Here is a 25,700-nt window from a genome sequence, read left to right as displayed (position 1 = left end):
TGGCTTAAAAGATCAATGAGCAACAACAGAAATAACATCCTAAGAGCCTTTACACATTAGAAATAATGATGTGCGTGTGTCTGTGTTTTCCTTAGTGATGACAGTTTGGGATACCAGTACCCCTTCACTCTTCGAGTGGTTCAGAAAGATGGCAACTCCTGTGCCTGGTGCCCCTGGTACAGGTGAGTGGCACTGTGTCTCACCTTCTCCCTTCTCTTCCCCTCTGTCTTTCTGCCCTCTCCTGCCTTTGCGAGGGCGGTTTTGTGGAGGTGTGAAAATGGGCTGCTCTGCAAGGAGCCGTTTGGCTCCAGTCATCTTCTGAAGCCCACTTCCGCGGCCTTCTGATGGGGGTCTTCTCTGCGGCAGAGAGGCGGCTGCCTCTCAGGCCACGGTCCCTCCTCTGCTCTCTTCCATCTCCACCTCTGCCTCCTGTTTAGGTTTTGCTACGGGTGTAAAATTGATTGCACAGAAGAAAGAGCTGTGATGGGGAATGCAAACCTCGCTGTCGACTGGGATCCCACTGCACTTCATCTCCGCTACCAGACCTCACAAGAACGGGTAAAGAAACCAAAACCTTCAGGGTCATCCCAGGCCGATTCTTGCTTATGGTTGCATATAAGTTTGCCTTGCAGTTAAACATGGTTTCTGGATGTTCTGTTGCGGCACTGGCCTTCCTTTGCAAATCAGATTGACCCTCTCTTTACCCACCGGACTTCTGTTGTGTTTCCACTCCCTGTGAACTTGCTTTTATGCCAGGTTTTCCTCTGAAGCTAAACTCTAGGTCCTTTAGGTCCATCACAATTAAAGGGAAGGGACTTGAATCTTCTATCACAGCCTTCTCCAACCTTTTGCCCCTCCAAATGGGTTGAAGACTGGCTTCTATTGTCTCCAGCCAGTCTTGGTTGCTGGCTGGCCAAGCTGCTGGGAGGTGGTGGCATGTAGTTCCAGCAGCAGGTAGAGAGGGTCACCCATTTAGAGAAGGCTGCTTTAGAAGGACACAGCTGGTTTCTCTGAGACATCCTCTCTCAATGAAAGCAATTTGCCAGGGTCTATCGCCTTTCCATTTGTGTGATGGAGCAAGGTTTCTGTGGTTGTCTTGGAAGAGAATCACGATTTCTGTTTGTGATTCTCAGACCAAAAGTGTTTCTGAACTGTTCCACTGAAAATAATTTAAAATGGCATCTGAAAGTTCTTTGGTCTTTATCAGACTTCATAAATTTCCTTGGGTGGGAGAGTAGAAAAACACAAAACAAGCAGCAAATGAAGTAGCTGCAGTTCTAATTAATTATCTGGAGCCAATCTATGCAAGCTGTCCTTTCCTTTTCAGCCTGGAAGACCCACACCAGCCATGTCCGTTTCTTTCTTCCCAGTCCCCTCAGCGGGTTCCTGAGGAGGAACAAATCACTGCAGCCAGAGCTTTGACCTGATCACCTCCCTCTACTTCCATCACTGCATCAGTTCTGCCTTTCTCCCCGTTTGCTTCCTCCTCTTCCATGCCATTCCTCACTCCCATCCAGCATGAGCCAGGGGCTTTCACCGCCTCCAGGGCCTTGGGCTGCAGGTCCCCCCTGTTGGTCCATCAAGGTTCTCCATGTAAGATATCTCCCATCTCCTGCTAACTGATCCTTTTATCTGGAAGTACTGAGATCAAACCCAGATGGTTCCTGGATGCAATGTGATCCCCTGCTACCAAGCCACAATTCCCCTCCATTGACTACCTCTGGGAGTGTTGCTGTGCAGCTTTGGTGTGGATGATGTGTGCTGTTCCTCACAGGGATGCCTTTCCAAAGGACTCCCATGGAGCAGCATGTTAATGTTGAAGAATCTCTTCCTTGAAGGAGACGGAGGAATTCTGCCCATGAATTAGAACAAAGGGGGAAGGGCTGCTTTTCCCATAGAGGGAAACCGCTACAGAAAGGTCTCTCACCCTATGGTTTCCTTTCTGTCTTTAGATAGCAGAGGAGCACAGAAGTGTGGAGCAAAGCCAGCGCGCTCAGGCCGAGCCCATCAACCTGGACAGCTGCTTGCGGGCCTTCACGAGTGAGGAGGAGCTAGGTGAAGATGAAATGTACTATTGTTCCAAGTGCAGGACTCACTGCTTGGCCACCAAGAAGCTGGACCTGTGGAGGCTTCCCCCAATCCTGGTATGATGGCAAACCATTTCTTTTCTGCCTTCAGCCAGGCCAAGCACAGCTTCTTACAAGGGGTTAATAATATACCAGTTTTTCCCAACCTGGCACCCTTGAAGTGGATGGGGATTACAGCTCCAGAATTCCCTCTGGCCATGCTGGTGAGGAATTCTGGGAGTTGCTTTTGCAACACATTTGGGGCGGGGGGCACCTGATTGAAGAAGAGCAGAATAGATTCTGCATTGTTTATTTAAAGAGTGTATCTGACCATCCATCTCCATCTAGTGACTCTGGATGGTTAACAATACATAACACACAGAATAACACAAGAATGTAGTGCTACTGAAGCTTAACACAAAATATACCAGGCTCAACTAATGTCTTGAGGAAAAAGCCAGGTCTTCAAGCCCTTCCAGAGGCTAATAGGGATGGGGCCATCTGAATCTCGGGGACAGATTGTTCCATAGGGCAGGTGCCCCAACAGAGATGCCCCATCTCCTGGATCTCGAATGGATCCCTGAGACATTCTCAGGATATTAGAAGGATGGGTTCCTGAAGCCCAGATGTTGTTTGGAAGGGTGCCCACCTCTTCAGAAAAAGAAGGCAAAAACAAAAGAGGGGTTAGAGAGCATCCTGGAGCTCAAGGGGACAGGAAGTGAGCGGCTGCACCAGCTTGCCTCCTGGGCTGTTTGCAAGAGCCTCCATGGCAACCACTGTGCTTGTTCTGAAAATTGAAAATGTGTCCCTAAGCCAAAAAATGATTTGGGACCTCTAATCTAAGCTGTACAAGGATAAATAAGAATTTGTGTCAAATCAAGCATGTGCTGTCTATCTCACTTCCTCCATTCCCTCTCTTTCTCTCTCTTCCCCTACACGCGGATACATACACACGCACACACAGTGAATGCATCCTTCCCAAAGTGCCACTTCAACCCTCATAGCCAGTTCTGGGTCTCTCTGTCTCAGTTTTTCTCATCTGTAAAATTGGGTAATAGATCCGCAGATTATATACAGGTAGTCCTTGCCTAGCGACCATAATTGGGACAGGAATCTCGGTTGTTGAGCGAAGCAGTCATTAAGTGAGACACCCATGTGGCTGCTTCACACAACTGCAATCCGGGCACTTCCGGTTGTGTCCGTTAAGCAATCTCACAGGTCGTTAAGCAGACACAACAAAAGAGTTGTCTGCTGAAGGATGGAGCTGAAACCCTCCCAGCAGACAGCTCTTTGATAGCAAAAGGGCTGCCTGCCAGAGGGTTTCAGTTCCATGTAGAGCTGAAATCCTCCTGGCAGGCAGCCTTTTTGCTCTCAAACGTTCCTAAAGCCCACCAAAAGGTTTGCCCTCCTCTCCGTGGATGGAGGGGAAATCCTTGGTGGGGGCTGGAGGAACGGAGCTCAAATCTTCAGGATTTGAGCTCCGTTCCTGCACACTGCCGCATCCCCTCCGCTTGCGACCTTCCCTGCTGGCTTCCAATGGGGAAGTCGGCAGAGAAGATTGCAAATGGTGATCATATGATCACGGGGCGCTTGGCAACCAGTCATAAATGTGAGCCAGTTGCCAAGTGTCTGAAATGCAGCCATGTGACGGTGGGGTGGTGCAGCCAGAAGTGCAGGGAGGTTAGAACAGCCAGAAGTGCTTTACAGGCCGTAAAACACCCTTTCCAAGGCCGTCGTAACTTCAAACCATCGGTAAACGGTTGTTAAGTGAGGACTACCTGTAGTGCCGAAAGGGCCTAGCAAACCCATAACTGGAAGTCATTTGAAAAAGGAAGCCCTCGCTAGACCCCTCTCTGGCTTATCTTGCCCTAGATCATCCACTTAAAGCGCTTCCAGTTTGTCAACGGCCGCTGGATAAAGTCCCAGAAAATCGTCAAGTTTCCCCGTGAGAGTTTTGACCCAAGTGCCTTCCTGATGCCAAGAGATCCAAGCTGCTGGCCGCAAAAGCTGCTGACGCCACAGGCAGACGATCCCGCGGAGCCGCTGATTCTGCAGGAGGAGTGCCGGAGGACGGAGCAGCGAAGCATCACTGTGGCTGGGGAGGGCGACGTTCTCACCAGGAGCCCTTCCTCTCTCAACACTTCCGGCATCCTTAATAATATTCGAGGTAGGGGGCTGGGGCTTGTCCTGGAGGGCATTAAACAAGAGCTGCTGGATCCCCATTCAGAAGGGATCTGTCCAGACTCTTGAAGCTGACGTGCAGCAGAAATGTAAAAGGAGGCTGAAGGTGTGTCTCTGCATGAGTCATGGCTTTGGCTGTCTGGCCCGCCCACGCAAAAAGTACATCTTTTGGTGGAAACTAACATTCCTTTGTGAAAGCAGGTGCCTTTCACTAAGCAGAAAGGAGAGCAACAGAATCTCCAAGTGTCCTCTTGAAGCAGCCCCAAGGAGGGCCTGCAAGGGAGGAACCTCTTCTCCCATGCCTTCCTCCCAGCCCCTGTGTGTAAAAGTAGTTGATCTAGCAAGTCTTGGTTCTCTGGCTGGAATCCCATCATTGCCACAACTTCACTGTGGAGCACTTAAACTTTAATCAGTGACCCGGAATTAAAGACACTCGGTTGCCTTGAAGGTTTGCTGTAAGGATTGCATGAAGTTAAATATCCAGTATTTGGGATTCAGTAAAGTATTCTGGCACATGAATAGAATGAGCAACATCATCTTGATCTAGAGAGGCCTTGGTCTGTCCTTTCCTCTCCTGAAAGGGAGCTGATTCTTGGGGAGGGGGGCTTGGCAAAACCTCACATGTGTGTTTATTTAAAGAGTTCATCCTACTTTTCTACTGCTGCAGCTAATGAAAAAGACTAAATATTTAGTATTCACTATCAAGATCATATTTATGTTTATTGTTCCAGGAGGGTGGGAGCCAATCAGAAAATCAACTAGATAAAACCAGGAAAAGCTTTGAGCCTTGAGCAGATGGGCAGGTCTTTGCATATTCTGGCTGCATGTCTCATTTTCTCATTTTCTCATTCATTCATTCATTCATTCATTCATTCATTCATTCATTCATTCATTCATTCATTCACTCACTCACTCACTCACTCACTCACTCACTCACTCTCTATGCCATCCATTCCCAAAGGCTGTGCCTGACTGCATACGTTCATCTCTGGGATCTGCTTATCCACAGCCACATCCTTCTAGAGCCGAAGTTCGAAAAGGGAGGACACTCACACTTAACTACCATAGCAGCGGGCTTCTCCATGGCTTGTTTGATGCTGTATTTATCAGTCTTGTTTTTAAGATCCAACGCAGTGAAGTCAAAGTCATTACACAGTGGGAAACCCAAAATCAAGTCCCTCCCCCGCAACCAAGGAAGCTCCCTGTGTGAGTTTGGATTAGGTGTTCTCCCTCAGCCCAGCCTACCTGTCAGGATTGTTGTGGCAAGGATAAAATGAGGGGTGACCCCTGGGTACCCTGCCTTGTGCTCATGGAGGAAGAGGAGGGCATACTTCAAACAAATTCCTATCCATCCATCCATCAATGCATCCATGTCAGCCCCACTAAGTAGACTTAAACCAGGAAATCAACTCCACAGGAAGGCTAAAACTACTTTTATGGAGATTGGCTGTAATAACAGAATCTTGCAAGTCTGATTGCGCTGTTCCTCCTCCTCCTCCTCCTCCTCCTCCTCCTCCAATGAATTAAATTCATTAAACTCCAATGAATCTGAGCCACTTCTGAATGTTATCCGGATGCTCCAAACTTAAAAAATGTTTCAACCCATTTTGCCTATGCAACAGACCCTGCATATTTCTGTCAAGATCCTCTTCCTTACTCTCCCTCCCTATCTATCTGATAAATACCCCAGCTTTCCTATGAGAACTTAAGGTGATCTGCATAAGACTCCAGGTTTTTTTTCCACAGCAACCCTGCAAGGTAGCTTGAGATGAGAGAGAGCGACTGGCCCAAAGGATTGATTTTTTTTTTCCTGCAGAATAGCATAAGTCTTGCCTAATAAGAAGTTGTCATTGCTTGTGATCATGGGGAGAAGGATTGACTTACCTGCAAAACACCTGCCCATCTCTTTCTTTTCAGCATCACCGTCCTCCGCAAGGAAGTGTGCATCCAGCTCTTCACCGAGTAAAAACCTTAGTCCAACCAATAGCCCGAGGACTTTGGGCAGAGGTAAGGGGCGCCTTCGGCTCCCCCAGCTCTGTAAAAACAAACTGTCGAGCAGCAAAGAGAACCTGGACACAAGCCGAGAGAACGGTACCCAGCCAGACCCAAAGGCCGCGCTTGACCAAGGGGACTCCTCGGGCAGGGAGCAGAGTTTGGGGGATGGCTCAGGTGAACTGGGGGCTGCTCAGGACAATGAGATGCAGTTAACCAACGGGTACCTTTGCAAGCAGAGCTCTCACAGCAACAACAGCCTCAACGGTCCACTGGAAACCCGCCGGGAAGAGGAGCTGGCGGATGACCAAAGAGGAGAAATCTGTATTAATCCCATTTACAACTTATATGCAATTTCGGTAGGTGTCTCGGCAAAAATTGTCAACTGGGCAGAGGCTCGATCAGTTTCTTCGCAGCTCAGATTTTGGCTGAGCCATTGTATAAAGGGCCCTGATGGGTTATCAAAGGGGTGCATTTAAAGCACCCCAAGTGGAGGAGCACTGAGGAAGGGGGGCAAGGGGGTCCACCAATGTCTATCCAGGCTTAGTTAGCACAATTATTTCTGCAAGCCAGTCAGGATACCATGAACTGTTTTCCATCCAGTGCCGCTTTGTCAGTCTGCCCTTCCCATAGGATGAATGGCATAGAAAACGTTGTACGATAAGTCTGTGTCCTCTGTGGTTCTCTTTCTGGAAATGAAGCCTTGCCTTCGCTTCCTTGGCAAACCTCAGACCAGTTTGGGGTTGTTTTTCAAAACCTGGGTTAAAAAATCTAGAAGAGGATCTGTCCCACCTCCCCACTTTTTCCCAGAGTCTTTTTTGTTCTTCCCTGTACTAGTTCCCCTTCACAAATGGAGCAGGAGATCTGTCTTTATCTTAATAGGATTTTCCCCCCCCTTTCTAGTGTGGCAAGTGGGAGCAATAAAAAAAACCCATCATAAGCGAGATTTGGTTCGCACCACTTGCTAAACTCTAAACTGCCAGTTCACTTAACACGTGCTTAAACAAATACATTCTCTTTGATGGCATATAATGGCTGGTTCCTACAAGCTTCTAAGATAACGGCTGGGTTCTCACAGCACCTGGAACTACAAACTACTTTGTTTATATGATTTTAAAGTCACCCAACTCCAACAGCTCTGGGTGACTTACACTTTAGAAAGCAGGACACAATGAAAAGAAACATATGGATCATAGGCATCCAGAAGACAAACTATACGTAAGAAACAAAGCCACCCTACCTCCAGGCCTAGGAGAATAACTAGGTTTTCAGTTACTTTCTAAATGTCATTCTTTAGTCTATTGTGTTGTGCAAATCCAGCCTGAGGGAAAGAAAATAGGTATTTGACACTGTCTTCTGTCTGTTTCCTTACCTACAGCCATCAAGATCTTGTATACTGGGAAGTAACTGGGGAAAAGTATCCTTAGGGCAAGCAGTGGAAGATAATCTCGAGATTATTGCTCAGAGAAGCTGAGCAACTATGTAGAATAGACGAAGGGAACCCACTGCCCTTGGTGGGTTGTGCAGTGCAGTTTCCAAGACTGCTTGTCATTGGGCAGGCTGGCTGATATCTGATTGGAATTGTAATCCCAAACATCTTGGGGGCATCTGTGGGAACAGCCACCAGTCTGATTCTTCCCACAGTTGGTAGAAGCTTTGCCCATGGGAAGACAGCTGAAGCCCAACTTTGAGAGCAGTAAAGAGAGATAGAAAATGGTGCCCATAATCCTCAACAGTCCCCCAATCACAGATCTGCATTTCCCTTGAAGGGAAAGAAATCCACACCATTGCCATCTTGGATTTCCACCTTGCTCACAAAATCTTCTCCAGCATAACTCAGCTGCTGTAAGACCATCTCCCTGAGCATTCTTGTCCATCAAGGCCAAATATCCTTTCTTTGTTGCCTTTTGGGAGAAAGTTTGTTGAAGGCTAATGGGTCTTGAGGAACCTTTGAGATGCATAAAAGCAAGAAGACACAATGTTCTAAAATGATGTTGACACCTGGTTAATTCCACCTACATGTGGCAGAAAGGAAAGGATGGATGACTTGACTCTCTGGAACCTGGGCCCTCCTGATAACCTTGGTGTCTTGGCTCTCTCTCTTCCAGTGCCATTCAGGAATTATGGGAGGAGGCCATTACGTCACCTATGCCAAAAACCCAAATGACAAATGGTACTGTTACAACGACAGCAGCTGTAAGGTAAACCACTTTGCTGACTTAGGAGACAACAGAAAGGTCCTGGCAAGAGCTTCCATTACATAGGAACTTCAGTGCCCTGAAATTAGCCACCATGATTTCAGGACATTGGATGCTAACATGATTTGCTTTGGCCCACCTGTGCAACAGTGGCCTGTTTCTGGGTGCCCTTCAGCAGTCTGTCTCAAGAGACTTTGAAGTGTTTGAAGTTTTCTTCTACTTGCATTGTTCCATTTTGAAAGTTGGTGGTGGCCCCTTGTGGACTTGAGACATTTTGATCTAGATTGTTCTGTACTTACAATAATAAACAGCTGAATATTTGTTGCTCTTCCAATATACCCCAGAATCCTTGTGTGGATATCCCTAACTTGGGTCTGGGTGTTCTTCCAGGGGATGTACCAATGTCTTACAGGTAGTCCTCGCTTAACAACCACAATAGGGACCAGAAAATTTGTTGTTAAACGAGGCACTTGTTAAGCAAGCCACACCCAATTTTTCGACCTTTTTTGCAGCGGTCATGAAGTGAATCACCGTGGCTGTTAGGTGAATCACACAGTTCCCCATTGATTTTGCTTGTCAGAAGCCAGCTGGGGAGGTCGCAAATGGTGGTCACATGACCCCAGGATTCGGCAACCATCATAAGTGCGAGCTGGTTGCCAAGTGCTCAGATTGTGATCACATGACCACAGGGGTGCTGCGACGGTTGTAAGTGCAAGGACCAGTTGTAAGTCCCTTTGTTCAGCACTGTTGTGACTTCAAACAGTCACTAAACAAATGGTTGTTAAGTGAGAACTACCTGTATTCTGCATCCTGCCATTTTCCAACATTTCCAACAAGACTTGTTTATAAATTGATCCTGGAAAGTCAGTATCATGTAGCTAAGTCGTGGCATTTCCTCTGGGATGGAAGGAGGGCTGGGTGCAGCAGGTGAAGTCCAAAGGGAAACTGGCTGTCTGATATGGTAGGGAGAGAGTTCTTTTGGTCTGTAATGGCAAAAAATTAATAGGAGTCTGGTAGCACCTTTTCCAACTAAGATATTTTATTAAAAGGCAGAAGCTCGTGAGTAGCAACTTATGCCTTTTAATAACATTTGTGAATGGGAAAAGGTGCTACTAGACTTCTCCTGATTCTGTGGGCTATGGAATACCTCAGGGACAGGAGTTCCCAACACCATTAGATGACATCTTTTGTGTGTGTTTTTGTGGTGGTGATGGTGGGGTTGTGGCTTCAGTTCAGTCTTGACTCCTGGTGGCTACACGAAATAGGCCATACAGTTTTCTTGCCAATACTTTTGGAAGTGGTTTGTCTCTGCCTTCTTCCTAGGGCTGAGAGGGGGTGACTGTCCCAAAATCCCCCAGCTGGCTTCGTGCCTAAATTTCCTGGTTTCTAACACCCAACTGGCTCTGTTGGATGGTACCTGCAAGCCCCCAGAATGGCTGGAATCTTGCAACATTTCAACGTCTCATGAGCTCTTGCCAGAACACCACAGATTGCAAGATTTTGGGCTGAAATTGTTGGAATGTCATGAACCAAATGATTTTATGAGGTTGGGGGAAATTCCAAACCTTATTTTGGGCTTGAAAAAGTTGCTAATTCCTGCAGTATCCTTATAATAAGCTGGGATACCAGCCTCCCTCATGCTAACGACCTCCAGTAGTATTAGGACAAGTTTTGATTGTTCTCAGTGTTCTTTAAACTATGAATTTAAATTTTTGGAGTAATATTGCATTACTTAAGTCAGTGTTTCTCAACCTTGGCAACTTTAAGACATGTGGACTTCAACTCCCAGAATTCCCTAGCCAGCCATGCTGGCTGGGGAATTCTGGGAGTTGAAGTCCACATATCTTAAAATTGCCAAGGTTGAGAAACACTGACTTAAAGGATTGTTTGATACAATCAATAAGTCCCCCTTCTCCTCCTCCCTCCAGGAATTGCACCCTGATGAAATTGACACAGATTCTGCCTACATCCTTTTCTACGAACAGCAAGGAGTGGACTATGCACAATTTTTGCCAAAGATTGAGGGCAAGAACATGGCGGACACCAGTAGCATGGATGAAGATTTTGAGTCCGATTACAAAAAGTACTGTGTCCTGCAGTGAGCAAAACGGGTTTCTAAAGGTTGGTCCAAGGACATTGCACCGCTAGGTTGGCAAAAAAACAAAAAGGAAATATGGTTTTAACGGAGCAGAAGAGCTAGATGTAGTTTTTATTTTTTATTTTTTTATTTTCCCCCTGTGATCTGAAAGCACAACTCCAGGGAAAAAAAAAGCAGGGGGAGAAAGAGAAACCCTAATTAAAACGAACATTTATAAGATGGCACTGCTTTTGTTCCCATCTCTTGCTCCATGCCCAGAAAGTGGGGTGGGGGAACACCCATGGGTTAAATTGTTTTATTTTGCCGTCAGCCTTTAAGCTGGTTTGACCTCAGCCAACGAGGACTAGATATATTTAAAGTTTTAGATAATCCAGTTAAGAGCCAGAAAAACAGGAGACTGTTCTTTCCTTTTACCGATTTGCTCTTAGGGACGTCTGAAGTGAGGTGGGGTTGGGGAGAGAAATAACTTTTTGGAAGCTCTCTTCAGATTTCAGATGAGTAACTTGTAGTGTTGTCTGACAACATGAAATTTCTACCTCCTTTTTCTGAAGTTTTATTCCATTTCCGTGATGAGAAGAGGCACACACAGACTGCAGGAACAAGCCGCAGAAAATCCCCACCCTTTCCTCTCCCAAACTTTCCATTTTTTAACCTGCTGGTCACTTTCTCAGTTTATGTGTGCGTTAGCAGTCCCTTTCCCTCGCCTTGAGAGTAGAGGGTTTTTTTTGTTTTTTGTTTTTTTGACCCTGTGCAACCCTTTTGGCTGTTCAGAAAGGTTTCAGAGCAGCTTCAGCAGCCTTTCGGTCCTTGAAACACCCTGGAGATTTGGAAGCTGAGACGGCTCCAGGCTGTTGCTGGGGGCAACTAATGATTCGAATTGACCTCCAGTTTGAAGCACTGGATGGATCGGAATGCTCTCTGAGCCAAGTGTTTCTCCATTTACTAGAGGGTACTTGGGGTAAGAAATCTGCCCTGGTTCTGAAAATGTTTTCACTGTGTGGCTACGCTGTGCCCTAATCTTAAAACCTTCTTTCAAACGAAGCCAGCTCCTGACTTTCTAGTGTATTGCAGGCCTGATCTTGCAATCATTGTTTTGAGCCTGGGATAGGCAAATGGGGAGCCTGTCCCCCACCCCACCCCAATCTCTAAATCCCAAAGACGATGGAGCCTGGTTGAGTGTTTGAGCCAACCAAAAATGTAGCTGTGATGGCTGATGGGAAAGTACTGAAAGGAGGACTATTGGCAGGGATGTCCGTGGGGGAGGAGGGGTCAAAAAGTTCAAGATGGTGTCCATGACTGTGTGATCCAAATCCTACCCTTTTTTTTCCTCTTGGGTCACATGTGTGCAAGAGATGGGGCTTCAGAGGGGCAGTGGCAGCCACCATCTTGACTTTTTGGACCCCAAGCAGCTGCCCCTCGCAATGGAGATGGAGCGTGAGATCAACTGCCCCTTCCTCAATACTACTAACACCAGTCCTACATCTGTGGCAAACCTTCAGAAGGGGGAAAGTCCTCCCAATATTATTCTCTCTTCCTTGATTGGAGAGTGGCTGGTCATGATTGTTTTTATTTGCACTTTAACAATAAAAGCATAGCAGAGTTCATTTTATCACTGTAAGTGCTTTTGGAATGGGTGTGTGCCTGCCTGTGTGTGTCCTTTCCATTCATTTTATTTCAAAGAGCAAGGTAACACGTCTGAAGGATGATCATTGGCCATGGACAGGTGTTCGTTCTGCCACCCAACATTGTTCCTGGAAGGAATATTTATACTTCTAACTCACTCTGGGCATTTTGACGTTCGCTTGCAGTATCCCTTACCTTAACCATCTGTTGATGGGGATTCACTTTCCATTCTGATAAATCTTGGAAGCCACCCAGAGTCACGCAGTGAGATGGGTGGCCCTATAGATTTAATAAATAAATAAATTTGGTGGCCATCTCCAGCTGCCTGGGTGGAAGCTGATTAGGAGAGCAGGGTATCAAAGGAGTTGCGACAGCATTCTGATTTTTCAGGCAAGCTCTTTCGAGAATGTGATTGAAAATCTCGCTGACTCTGCTTTTGCTAAGCCAGGACCAGCTCCGCAGCTGACGTAAATCAGACCCCCTTGTTCCTCACCTCTTCCAAAGCAGATGATTAAATAAGGTTGATCAGAGGTGGACAGGCCATAAGTTCTTCATCAATGAGGTGTCTGAACCAGCTGTTAGAAATTGAATACAGTGACATTTTAAAATAACAAGCAAGGTTGGTTTTGCCACTAATTGGGAAGCCTGTAGTAGGACCATGTGACTAGAAGGTTGGGAAGAAGGACCCGGTTGAGCAAGTGGCTTCTTTATACAAAATAAAATCCTTAATATAGCAGGGAGACGTCAATAAGGAGCCTTCCTCTTAACAAGCTAGACTTCTTACCTATATGCAGGATTTTATTCTGTCTTACTGAAGAGGAACACGCACTAATCTCAGCACTCCGCTCCTCTTTGAACTGGTCCCCTCTGAGCACGAGGTCGACCCCTCCCTTACTGGTCAAAAACTCACCCGATTTCTTTTAGCTAGTTTCCACGCGGTTGGTGCCCTGTCCCCCCCAGCCAGCCCCCTCAGCTTACCTGCATCAGGCTGGTCCTCTGCTGTCTTCTTCCAACTGCAGAGGCTACAGAAAGCTTTTTAAAACTTGCTTGTACCGTTTTCTGTCAGTTCCAATGCACCGTTGCTTGTAATCTCAGGTTGCAGAAGGGTTAGTCTCCTCTTGCAAAAGGGGACTTGGCGAACACGGAGGCGAGAGAAGGATTTTCATGTCTGATTTTGTGGAAGTCTGCAGTTTAGCCTCTGCGTTGGTAGGCGATAGAACGCAGCGATCGCCAGCAGTTCAGTGCCTGGGCAGCCCAGCCTTGCACCCAGGAGGATCTGACTCGCCCAAGTGACCTGGGTCCATCATGCAGCGGCCCGTACACCCAGTGGCCTGTGTGTGTGGCACCTGGTCACCCCCACTAGTGTGTGTGTGTTGAAGGGGGGGTCATTTCAAATCCAGGCCTTCTGCTTACAAGCCTCTGTGCATGGCAGAAGGTTGTGGCGCACCCTAAGGCAGGCGGGATCCCCAGTCTCTTAGCTCTACGTGCAGGAGCAGCCCACCAGCTGCCTTCCACCTGGCTCTGCACTCCAGCTCCCATAATCCCTGACCGTGCTGGTGAGGCCTTTTGGAAGTTGTAGTCCAGAGTATCTAATGAGGACTGGCTCCCCACCCCCTGTTTTAATGGACGCCACAGCTCAGCTGGATACTTTATTATCGCTACGGTTCCGTTTTGCCAAAAAGCAGGCATCTTGGTATGAATTCCATGAACTGTAATGTAGATTGTGGGGGAGCCAAATCCTGGGGGTGGGAGTGGGGGGAGATTCTCACAATGCATTGCTCCCCAAGTCCTTTTTCCTGACATCTCTGAGCATGGAGAAAATCCCTACTTTAAAATTGGGGGGGGGCAATTACCTCTATCTCTCGTAGAAGATTCTTCTGCGCACCTCTTCATATCTTCCTTTCTTTTCAAATGTTTTTTTTTTATGTTTAAACACATAGCATGATCGACTTGCATCATTTTTAATCTGCCATGCTTTGTTACATTGGTTGTAATTATTAATTTTTTTTAAGAAAAAAGGTTAAATTAATTCCTAAATTTAATAGGAAACAAATTTAAGTTAACTGTTTAACTATATTCACTCTGTAAATTATTGTATAAAACTTATTGACAATGCACTGAATTTAGAAAGACCATGTACATAAGTACTGTGTAAATAATTTAAGAAAAAGTATTAATGTATTGGGATATGAACTGTATTAAAAAAAAAAAAGTCCAAGTAACTGTATATGGAGTGAACCTGTCTATCTGTAAGTATATTATTCCAACAAATTAAATACTGTGGATGCAACTCACTGTATTGATCAATTCATCATTGCAACATTTGAGGGGGCAGTTTCTCTAGAAATTAAATTACTGATCAGTTTTGATAGGGAAATGATACCATGAGGTGACATTCCTCCATGATTATCCATTATCCAAAAAACAAGTCTTCTCATAGAATCGGTGCAGCAGGCAGAAAGACCCATTAAAGCATCTATGAAAAATGGCCATTGTAGTAAACTTATTTAAATCAAATTCAAATTTATTTCTTAGAGCCCTAACTATGTACAATCAGTAAAACCATAAAACAGGAATAAAATATTTGTTGTTTAGTCATTAAGTCGTGTCCGACTCTTCGTGACCCCATGAACCATATTGCGCCAGGCCTTCCTGTCCTTCACTGCCTCCCTGAGTTTGCTCAGTTTCATGCTCATTGCTTCAGTGATGCTATCTAACCATCTCATCCTCTGCCGTCCTCTTCTCCTTTTGCCTTCAATCTTTCCCAGCATCAGGGTCTTCTCCAAAGAGATCTCTCTTCGCATTAGGTGACCAAAATATCTGAGCTTGAGCTTCATTATGCTAATCATCAAATCAATGGTGCCGAGCCTATCACTGCTAGAGACTAAAGCTGATGACCTTTCTGGAAGATGCCCAAGTCGGTGTGACCCTCTGGGGAAATGCTGTTCTTCAAAGTAGTGGCCATCAAGGAAAGTTGTGGCCTCTGGAGCCCCACCCATTTCACATGATGAGCTGAGGCTCCCTACTTGGGATCAGCTGGTCTAAAGGTACCTAGGATCCAAGCCACATGCGGCTTTAAAGGATAAAACACTTTGAATTGTACACAAAAGCCAATGCTGTGTCTGTGACACATGGGTTATATGGCCATAACAGCTGTCATTGGACACCAATTGTGGTTCAAAGGCCACCCCATGTAAATGAAGTGCATTAATGTAATGTCGTCTGGGGATTGTCGGTGTGTCAATCATGGTTGCCAGGGCTGTCTACTCCAGGTCAGGGTGCAACTGGCACACCAGTCAAAATTTGGCAAAGGTTCCCCTGACCACAGCATCCACCAGCACATTCTGCAGTAGCTGTGAGTCCAATAAAATTCCCAAGTCATGGACCTGATCCTTCAGGGAAGTGACACCCATTCTGGAGTTGAAACTGGAGCAGAAGAGAACCAGATGATTTCTGGACAAACCAGCAACCATGTCTTCTAGGAGTCCATCCTCCAGCCATTTCCTCCTCCAAATACCAAGCTAAGACTTCCGGAGGCCGTTTGGATCCCCATAGGCAGTTTCTCCTTTCTGTGAGCTTGTAATTATATCTTTAAGGGGGTCCGAAAATCACAGTAACAACAACTGTTTCAGTCATGTAAATATTGAGCATTGGATGATTACAGGTAATTGAGGATGAGTCACATCAGAGCAAGCATCAGAAACCAAGTATTTCTGCATATACATCCAATGTATGTGTTGTGAGTGCCCTTTCCTGGATTGGAAGACCCTTCAGATAGTCACTCTTGCCATCTCACAGCTTGACTACTGCAGTGCGCTCTACATGGAACTGCCCTTGAAGACCACTCAGAAGCTTCAATGGGTCCAAAATGCAACGGGGCAGGCAGTGAAGGGTATACCTGGTTTGCCCATCTGATACCCCTGCTCCGTGAGCTGCACTGGTTCCCAAGGTGCTTCCTGGTGTGATTCAAGGTGCTAGTTATTACCTTAGAGCCTAAATGGCATATGGCCCACAAACTTTGGGGACAGCCTGTCTTCTACAGTTTCTGCCCATCCAGTATGATACAGCAGAATGGGCACACTCCAGGTCCCCTCAATTAAACAATGTCATCTTTCAAGAACCAGGAAGTGTGCCTTCTCTGCCAGAGCACCTGCCCTCTGGAATGAGCTCACCCCTCGATCCAGATGGCTCCCACCCTGATGGCATTCTAGAAAGCCATGAAGATCTGGCTGCTCTCCCAGGCTTTGGGCTCGGGTAGATGGATGGAGCCCTTATGGGACGCTTTTTGGTGTCTTGTTGGGTGGACCATGATCTTGTTCTTTATTCCTTTTTATATTATTCATATAACATTTTATGGTTTGTTATATTATGAGCTGCCCAGAGTTGTCTAGAGTCAGGCAGCACCTAAATTGAACAACTTTAATTAAAAATTTAAATTAAATTAAGAATGGGATCAAGTGTTTTTCATGGGACTGGCCAACCAGCCACACCTTCCTAGAAGATACACAATTTCATTCCCCTTCTCCTCTTCCTCTTCCTCTGCATTTTCCATGTTTTTCTCTGCTAGACACTCAGCAGATCCATAAGTAATATGGGGTGGGGAGCAAAAGATTTGGAGCCTTGCTGGTTTGAGCCAGCCTGGGCCATACTATTTAACCAGAGAAAATGGAAGGTGAAGGGAAGTTAGGGGATGTCCCCCCAGCCCCATCACTCCAATCGTACCACTTGGTGTTGTCAGAAAACGACAGACACGGGTTCGGTTGTCCAGTAGACAGAAGTTTTTTATTGGGCACGTTTGCAAAGGTGGGTCCCTCCCGCAGCAATGGAGGAACCCCAAAACAAGGTCTGACAGGTTTTTATACCCCCTATCTGTCCTCCCCCTCCTAAGAGGGCTTGGCTCACAATCTCACCTTTTTTACCGCCCCGGAGCGCCGCTAATTAACCGCAAAACCGCAGACATCCCACTTTCCGAATCCAATCAGCGCAATACACATTGCAATACCCACTTGACCCGACAGCCGCCCCCTGCCGTTTCTCTTCACTCTGGTGCGAACGTGCCTTCTGCCTACAGTATTTCCTCCCTCCTGCCGTCCCCCCCAAGGCTGCCCCATGGTGCACAGCGCTCTCCCCTAGCAAACATGGTTCGTTTGAGGCTTTCACTTCTTCCTGCCTTCTCACAGTGTCCTTTGAGGACACAGAGAATATTCAATCCTTATTGAGTATTTAGAGAAAATCTTCTTTGTTTCTTTAAAGAATTGTTCTGGACTCAGAACAAATAGGATAGAAAGCATTGATGGTTTTGAATATTGGTGCTGGAGAAGACTCCTGAGAATACCATGAATAGCCAAGAAAACATGAATCATCGAACAAGTTGATCCAAAGTTCTCACTCAAGGCACAAATAACCAGACTCAAACTATCATATTTTGGAGAACATTATGGGAAGACCCTGCTCCCATAATGCTGGGAAAGTAGAAAGAAAGAGAAGAAGAGAACAACCAGCAGCAAGGAGGATGTACTTGATTTCAGCAGTGAGGGGTGCACTGTTGGAAGATCTGGAGAAGGTCTATCTATGTGGTTGCTAAGCGTTGACACATCATAATGAAAAGATGTGTTCATTTAAAATGGCAGCTTTAGATTTATCTTAAGAAGGAAGTTGGAAAACTTTAGCTATGAATTTACTTCTTCATACATGAATGGTGCAACCAGTGGGTGGCAGCATTTACTTCCAAAGTCTTCCCAAAGTTTGTTTTCATTGTTAGGTTCACTACATCTCATGCTTCACTCACTCTGTTGCTTCTCTACTTCAGGAGTCTTTACAAACAAAAAAGGAAAATAATGTTGCACATCTACATTCACTGAGTGATTCTAGGTGAGATGTGGGTAGCAGGTGATCCATCACTTCCTAACTAGCCAGGGAAGCCCAATCAGGCACTTCTTTCCCCAGGACAAACACAGTTGTAATTGGTTTATGAAGTCTATGACGTTTTGTAATGTAATTGACAAAATGGAAGGAGTAAGAATTTGGGGGGAACATGACTATTGACTGCAGAAGTTTGATTCCAATAGAAGCAAATATGTGTAGCTCAGGGTTGAAAGTCTCAGCTGGGAAACTGTCAGCATCTTAGACCAAGCTAAATCCAAAAATGCAAGGGAATTCCTGGAAGCTGGGTATTCAGACAAGGCAGCCATCCACAGGCACATAGAGATAAACAACATCTACAGACTATTCAAAAGAGACAATAGAAAGGAAAACAAAAGACCAGAACATCTCACCAGCAGTCATCACCCAGATAAGCAGAGATTAACCCCAAGATTATCACCAGACATACAATCAGCAGTAAGCAATACCCCAATCAAGGAACTACCAGAAGGAAAAAATAAAACAAAACCCACCCCCCCACCCCCACCCCCACCCCCACTGGCAGGGCATGCAAGAGTATATAAACAGACAGCAAACCCCTTTCCATTCTAGCACTGAAGATGTTACCTAGCCGGGTAATGAAACGTTTGCAAGAAAACAGCCAAGCTCAGAGAACCCCAAGGACTCCACAGAAATTTGATTTGATTGTATGGAAAATCTTAGTTGGATGTGGTCCGCTAGTTTACCCTGGACTTGAAACCATAGATTCTAATACACTCTGAGCAGTAAGAAGTCAGATCTATGGCTAGAGAACCTAAAGGGAAAAGGAATCTAAGAGGAGAAAGAGAGAATTTAAAGAAATTCTTTAAAATGGACAGTTGAAAACACTTCAAAGAGGCAAAGCAAAATGAGATAGCTAAAGAAGCCAGAACCAAGCGTTGGAAGAACAAGGTGTAAAAATAAATTGGTTTTCATATTTGCAAATACAATCTAGATTTGATAAAGATTTTAAAGCAGAAGGTATTTATGATAAGCTGACTGTTCTAGATAAAATTTTGATGGGTACTGATGAAAAGGTGATTAAAAAACTCTATGGACATTTACTAGAATTTAAAATGGAGGAAGAACAGGTTAAAGAAACAATGATTGCATGGGGGGGAAATTTTGGATATGGAATTGATTTAGAGAAGTGGCAAAAACTATGGTCTCAAAACTATAAAATGACAATCTCAACTGCATATAAAGAAAACTTGTATAAGATGTTTTACAGGTGGCATTTACCCCCAGCGAGGATCGCGAGAATGTGTAAGAACAAGTCCGATAAATGTTGGAAGTGTCATCAGATACCCGGCTCATATTACCATATGTGGTGGACATGTTCAGAAGCCAAAAGATATTGGATTAAAATCCACACATGGCTGGAAAAAATGACAAAACAACACATAGACTTTAAACCAGAGACATTTTTACTGGGAATTATACCGGAAACATACAGTAAAGAATTGAAATATCTGCTTGTAAATGTTTTGACAGCGGCTAGAATTGTATTTGCTAAGAATTGGAAGAATGAAAAAGTACCTATGCAGGAGGAAGTTATTAAGAAAATTATGGAATGTGCTGAGATGAGTAAATTGACATTTGAAATTAGAGAGCAAGAAGACAACAATTTTATATATGGGATTTGTTTTATCAATGGTTGGACGAAAAGATACAGTAATGTAATAGATTAGGAAATTTTACAATAGAAACTCGATAAACTGATATAAATTACTATATATATATATATATATATATATATATATATATATATATAATCAATGGACAAAAATGATACAAATCTTATAATGAAAGCTATAATTTCTCGTAATAAATGGTGTTATAGATAGACTAGTCATAAATGATTAATAATTGATAACTGATAAATATACAAATATACGTTGGATAGATAATATGAGAATCTATATAAATGGTGAGTGAAGACTATGAAAGGATGGTACAAATGATTGGTAACTGGCTGACACACGGTATAAGATGGAAGATGGTTTTTATGTTTTTTATCTTTTTGTTTGTTTATGTATGTTTGTGTTTGTTGTAAAAAAAATAAAAAACTTTAATAAAAAAAAAAGCCAGAATGACCACACAAGCAACTTGGTGAAAATGTGAACATCGAGAGAGAGAGAGACAGAGAGAAAAAGTGTGCGTGTGCGTGTGTGTAAAATGGAAAGAGCCAAATCACCAAGGAAGAGTCAGACAAATAGTCTAGAAACATAGCAATGGCTCAGCATGAGCTGAAGTTGTCAAAGGCTGCTAAGAGCAACAAGGAAGGGTTTCTTCATATATGTTCAAAATAAAAGCAAGAAAGGAATCAGTATCTAGATGTCCAGTGGACAGCAAAAATGCTAATAGGAAAGGGAACAGCTCAATTCTTATTTTAGCTTAATCTCTGAAATGAGACACATGTTCCACCCGACAATTGTGTAGAACTAGTTGAAGAAACAGGATTCCAGCTTGAGCTTGATAGAAACACAGTCAGGGGATACCTTCTGATCTCAAATGAGTTCACATCTCCAGAGCCAGATGGGAGATTTTGTAGGAAGCATCTGTACAAACAATTGCACAGATTGCATCTGAACGTTAGAAAGAACTTCCTTAGAGTAAGAGACAAGGAAATATTTTCTTATACAATGTGTAATTAAACTTTGGAATTCACTACCATGAGATGTGATGCTGACTAATAGCTTGGCTGGCTTCAAAAAAGGATCGGACCAATTCATGGAAGTTGTGGGGATCAATGGCTGTTAGCCTTGATGGCCACAGAACTGCTTCTGAAGGCCATCTGCTGGAAGACTAATGGGCTTCCTGGTGCAATTGGTTGGCCATTGTAGGAACAGATTGCTGGCTTGATGGGCCAGGGGTCTGATCCAGCAGGGCACAGCATAAGCTTTTATGTTCTAAGACCAGTTGACAGTAGAACCATGACCCAGAGAAATGGTGGACTCCCCGTCACTGAATGTGTTCAAGCAGAGGGTAGACAAGCATCTTTTGGGGATGCTTTAATTAGGATTCCTGAACTGAGGAGAGGACTGGATCAAAGGCCACAAGGACCCCTTTCAACTTGAGGGTTCGGTGAATTTCATTGAGGAAGTTAGAAACAGGAATTGTTTCTGCAATCTGGAAATACAAAAGGATTGACTCCTATTAAACAGCCCTTTGGGATGATCCATGGGATAATAATCTGGGCCAAATGTCTCCAACAATTGCTGGCCTGACCCACTGTGTGAAACCGCTACCCAATGAGCTTCACGGCAGACTCTGTAGACTACTTTGCTATTGTAACTAAGCATCCTACAGTGATGCTGATGAAGTTCATGGAAAATAGGTGTCAACCAAAGTAGGGTATCCATCTTCCCTCTCTAAGGGGCAGGTTTTCACAGTCCATCCCTCTATATCAGAGATGGTAAGAGGGTTAGAATATAAGAACATAAGAGCATAAGATATGTCCTGCTGGATCGGACCCCTGGCCCATCTAGTCTAGCAGTCTGTTCTCACAGCAGCCAATGAAGGAAGCCCAGTAATCTCCCAGCAGATGGCCTTCAGAGGCATCCCACAGCCATCAAGACTAACAGCCTTTGATCCCCACAACTTCCATGAATTGGTCCAACCCTTCTATAAAGCCAGCCAAGCTGGCAGCCAGCACTACATCTCACGCTAATGAACTCCAAAGGTGTTTAAGGAAATGTTCAAGTGGTGAAGATTTTAGATATGATATCCCAAAGGTTAAAGTTCTTGTTTCCAATCCATCACCAAATTTTAATCTCCACTCAAGGTCACAATGACTTCTGCTTTCTCTTATCATAAATAATTATGCTGTGAGTGTCTTTCAATAGTTATGATGATGGATAGACGTATTGGAGAAGACTCTCCCCAGTTTTCTTTCTGTGTTAGCTAGAAATAAAAAATTTCTAACTCAACCTTTGCTCCTGTCCCATAAAGGTGGTATATCTCGGAGAGGATGACATGTTTGTGGACACCATCAAGTTTTCTGACCCTCACCCCCACTGATGCCCCTGCCATAATTCCCAGCCAGAAACTTTTGACTGTTTTCTTTATTGGTCTTCCCTCCCCAATCTCTCCAGAGGTGCTGTTCTCTAACAGATCATCCAGATTTGCTGGTGAGGGATTATGGGAGCTGTAGTCCAAACAACTCTGGAGGATCTTACTATTCAAATATTTCACATGTGCAGGGATAATGGAAAACAGAAAATTTTAGAAAAAAACTAATGTTAGTACATTTTATTTGACTCAGTGGATTGCACACCCAGACCGTTAAGTAGATATTGTAACAGCTGGTGCCAGAATGCCTCAGATATTTTTTTGGCTCATGTTTGTTTAGTTTGAATTATGAGCTGAAAAAGACATACAACGTGCAGTGTTAGATGCATGACTGGCCTGCTGGTTTTGGCAAAGAAAAGGCAGTCAATTGATGAATGACAAGCAGAGAATCTGGTCCCAAATCAAGTGTGGAGGGTAGGGGGACTTTTCCTGAGTTAGCCCTCCCTTCCTCTTGCTAATTTCGTTATAGGACAGGTTACAACTCAGAGACAGAACACCAGCTTTGCAATCAGAAGGCACCATCAAACACTTTCCGGGTTTTGAGGACTAGGCTCAGATAGACCATCAACAAGTAGCCACCCTTGATGGATGTTGGAAGCCTCGCAGAGTTGACTCTGGTTAGTTTTCAGATGGGAGATTGCTAGGGAATCCTAGAGTTATTGTTTATTGGGAAGCCAACAAAACATTCTGGAAGAAGGCAATGGCAATTGGCTTCCAGGGGCATCTGGTTGAGAGGGTTTCTTTAAAAAAAAGTCAAGATGGCAGCCACACAGTCAAAACAGTCCACTCCTTACATGACAAAGGCTAAGCATGTGGGGCCATGACCGAAAAGGTCTGCCATCTAGTCCACAACCATGTACTTCTCAAAAGTCTCCTGAGATGTTTGAACTGGACTGGCAGATTTGATCTGAGCAAGATGATGCCCAGTTGAGCTGGTCTCGAGGGAGTCTTAATCTTTTTAGCAGGTAGCAGAAAATTGTCCACTCCGCATGAGGTTGATGGGATGTTCTCTTGCCCTTGATGGAGTGGGTTTTCATCCTGGAAACTGAACATCCCCCTTGGTGCTTCTCCATATCTGCTCTATATTCTTTTCAACTTGTTCTGGGTCAACATTAATTTCCAGAAGGATATTGACAGGTTGGAATAGATTCAGAAAAGAGTGACAGACAGGGGTGTCTGTAGGGTATGGTCACAAACGTTAAGATGTCAGCTGCACGTAAAAACAGGCCCAACTTCAATTGCATCATCATAGCTGCCACTTTTTATCTTTTATGGTCTGTTGATACTGTTTTTCCTATTGTTTTTAATGTGTTGTTAGCCACCCAAAATCATATCCGTGCACGAGGCTGCCATATAAAATAATTAAATAAAATCTTGACTTTTTTGACCACACTCTGCAGACATCCCTGGTTATAGAGATGACACAGGACCTGCCCTCTGAGGACCTGCTGAAGGATCCAGGGATGTTCAGTCTGGAGAAAAGAAAATGAAGTTCAACAGTAGAATGGTCTTCCTGTGGAGGCTGAGGGCTCTACATCTCTGGAGGCTTTTTTGAAGATGCTGGAAAGCCACTTCTCAAAGATGGTTCAGTTGATTTCCTGGCACATTGGATTGATCTTTGGGATCCATTTGCACTCCACAATTCTATGCTTCAGCTTGGTTTTGTTATGGGAGAAGAGCTGCAATTTCTCTCTCCCCTCCTCCCCTCAACTCAGTGCATAATTTGACACCTTCTCTCATCCATCACCTTTCCACATAAGGAAGATAAGCTCCACCAAGTTGCCTGTTGGGAAATAGAATAATGTTGAATTAATGATTATTGAAAAAGATATAGTCAGGACCGGATAAAGGATAAACACGGATTATCCAGAAAACTGGATCTGTGTGTTCAGAATTGCAATTGGACTGGGATGTATGAACATGTCCTTATCTTTGCCTGGGAAAGATTAGAGGACATAATTATCCATCAAGTGGGATAAATGTTTTGCCTAGTTGTGTGTCTGGGTTGTGTGCCTCCATGATGCCTGATCATGCATCTTGGGTGTATGCACAAGGTCAGTGTGTCACATCACATTTTGAAATCGGCTGCTCTTAACATGTTAACATAATAAAGTTGTACAGGGATAGGAATTAAGGTCTTCGTTCTTCTCTCTCTCTCTTTCTGTGTGTGTGTGTGTGTGTGTGTTCATTTGCACACTGCAGTGAAACAATCCATGCCACTGAAAAGGAACAGGCCTGATTTTGAACCAATAGAACCAATAGGCATGTGTTTGTTCCTACTTCCAATGCTATAACTTAGGGCTGAAGGTGTGGGAGAAACCAAAGGGAACGTTGTGATCCGAATCTTCCTGGGGAGGCACAAAACGCTTACAGGAGCTTAAACAACCCTCGGGGCTACATCTGCACCCTCCATCCCGTTTTTGTGGCCTTTAAATACATGCTCAAATCATGAGCATTGCAAGCTGTGAGAAGCAGGAAATATAACATTATAGTGTAAGTCAAAGGTGTGTCAACCAGGCCCCCAAACCTCACGTAGCTGTCAAAATCCTTAAATGTGGCTCCAGGAGGTCTGCAGGTGAAGTCAAAAAAGTCAAGATGTCAGCCACAACTGTGTCTATTGAATTGCTACTGTATTGTCACTTGTTAATGTTTTAATTTAATAGAATAGAACATTCTCTTCTATTGGAGCTTTTTCATGTAACTGACAGGGAGGAGTTATTAAATATACAAATGAAAAGGACATCAAATGTAGTTTTGTCCTATTTGGGGGGGCCACAGCACTTAACTGACCTGGGCTAATCTTGAAAAATCTAAGTGTGGTTGGGCTTGTTAGTGCTTGGATGGGAGACCACCAGAAAATCACAGGACTATAGACTAGGCTGGGACATTGGGGGAAAAAACATCCTGCAAGAAGTGATGACAAGCCATTTCTGACATCACCACAAGTCAAGCTCAAATGATTTTTTCCTCCTTTCCTTTTTTTGAGTGCACATCACTCCCAGAAGAAAGGCGGCCCTCAAAAAGTTGTACATTTTGGTTGTAAGCTCTAAACTGAACTTGAATGAAAACATACTAAGAAATCCCCAAAGCTCTCTGATGGGGGGGAGTGACACTCTTAGTCTTATTCTAAACATTAAAGTCAGCTGCCAGCCCTAAAAAGAATACCTGTATTTGCCTAATAAGTGGCTTCAGGGAGGATGAATACTGTATTTTGTTATAAAGGGAGTCCTCATTTAGTGACCACAACTGGGACCAGCAGCTTGGTCAATAAGTGAAGCGGTCGCTAAGTGAAACATCACAATTTTACAATCTTCCTTCAGCTTTCCTTGGCTTTACAGACCTGTGAAGGTCGTCAATGCGAGGATTGGTCACCAAGTTACTTTTTCATCACTGTTGTAATGGCAAATGGTTGCTAAACAAGGCGGTCGCTAAATGAGGACTACCTGTACTAGTTGTGGGAACAATTTCGCATCTCAGATGCTGTGCGATCTGCGCTAGGCCTAAGTTTATTTATTTATTTAATCAATTTATATAAACACCCATCTCACATACATGACTCTGGGCAGC

The 25,700-nt window shown here is 44.5% G+C and overlaps 1 protein-coding gene across 3 annotated transcripts in view; it reads left to right on the top strand.

Annotated features, from left to right (window-relative positions):
- USP32 (ubiquitin specific peptidase 32) overlaps positions 1–14,448 on the top strand; it is a 155,069-nt gene extending 140,621 nt beyond the window's left edge. For all 3 annotated transcript variants that reach the window (XM_088152594.1, XM_088152593.1, XM_088152592.1), the window contains exons 28-34: positions 96–182; positions 438–558; positions 1,953–2,144; positions 3,939–4,233; positions 6,165–6,598; positions 8,348–8,440; positions 10,366–14,448. In XM_088152594.1, coding sequence (XP_088008720.1) covers positions 96–182; positions 438–558; positions 1,953–2,144; positions 3,939–4,233; positions 6,165–6,598; positions 8,348–8,440; positions 10,366–10,539 — 1,396 coding nt within the window. In that variant the 3' untranslated portion in view covers positions 10,540–14,448. The remainder of the gene's footprint in view (positions 1–95; positions 183–437; positions 559–1,952; positions 2,145–3,938; positions 4,234–6,164; positions 6,599–8,347; positions 8,441–10,365) is intronic.
- The last annotated feature ends 11,252 nt before the right edge of the window (positions 14,449–25,700 follow it).

Source organism: Python bivittatus, unplaced genomic scaffold (assembly GCF_059951505.1).
Source record: "Python bivittatus isolate LINGU-HERP-01145 unplaced genomic scaffold, Pbiv_v1 ctg000690_np1212, whole genome shotgun sequence".
Lineage (NCBI taxonomy): Eukaryota > Metazoa > Chordata > Lepidosauria > Squamata > Pythonidae > Python > Python bivittatus.
The sequence above is the reverse complement of the archived record's forward strand: the minus strand, read 5'-3'. Positions and strand labels throughout refer to the sequence as shown.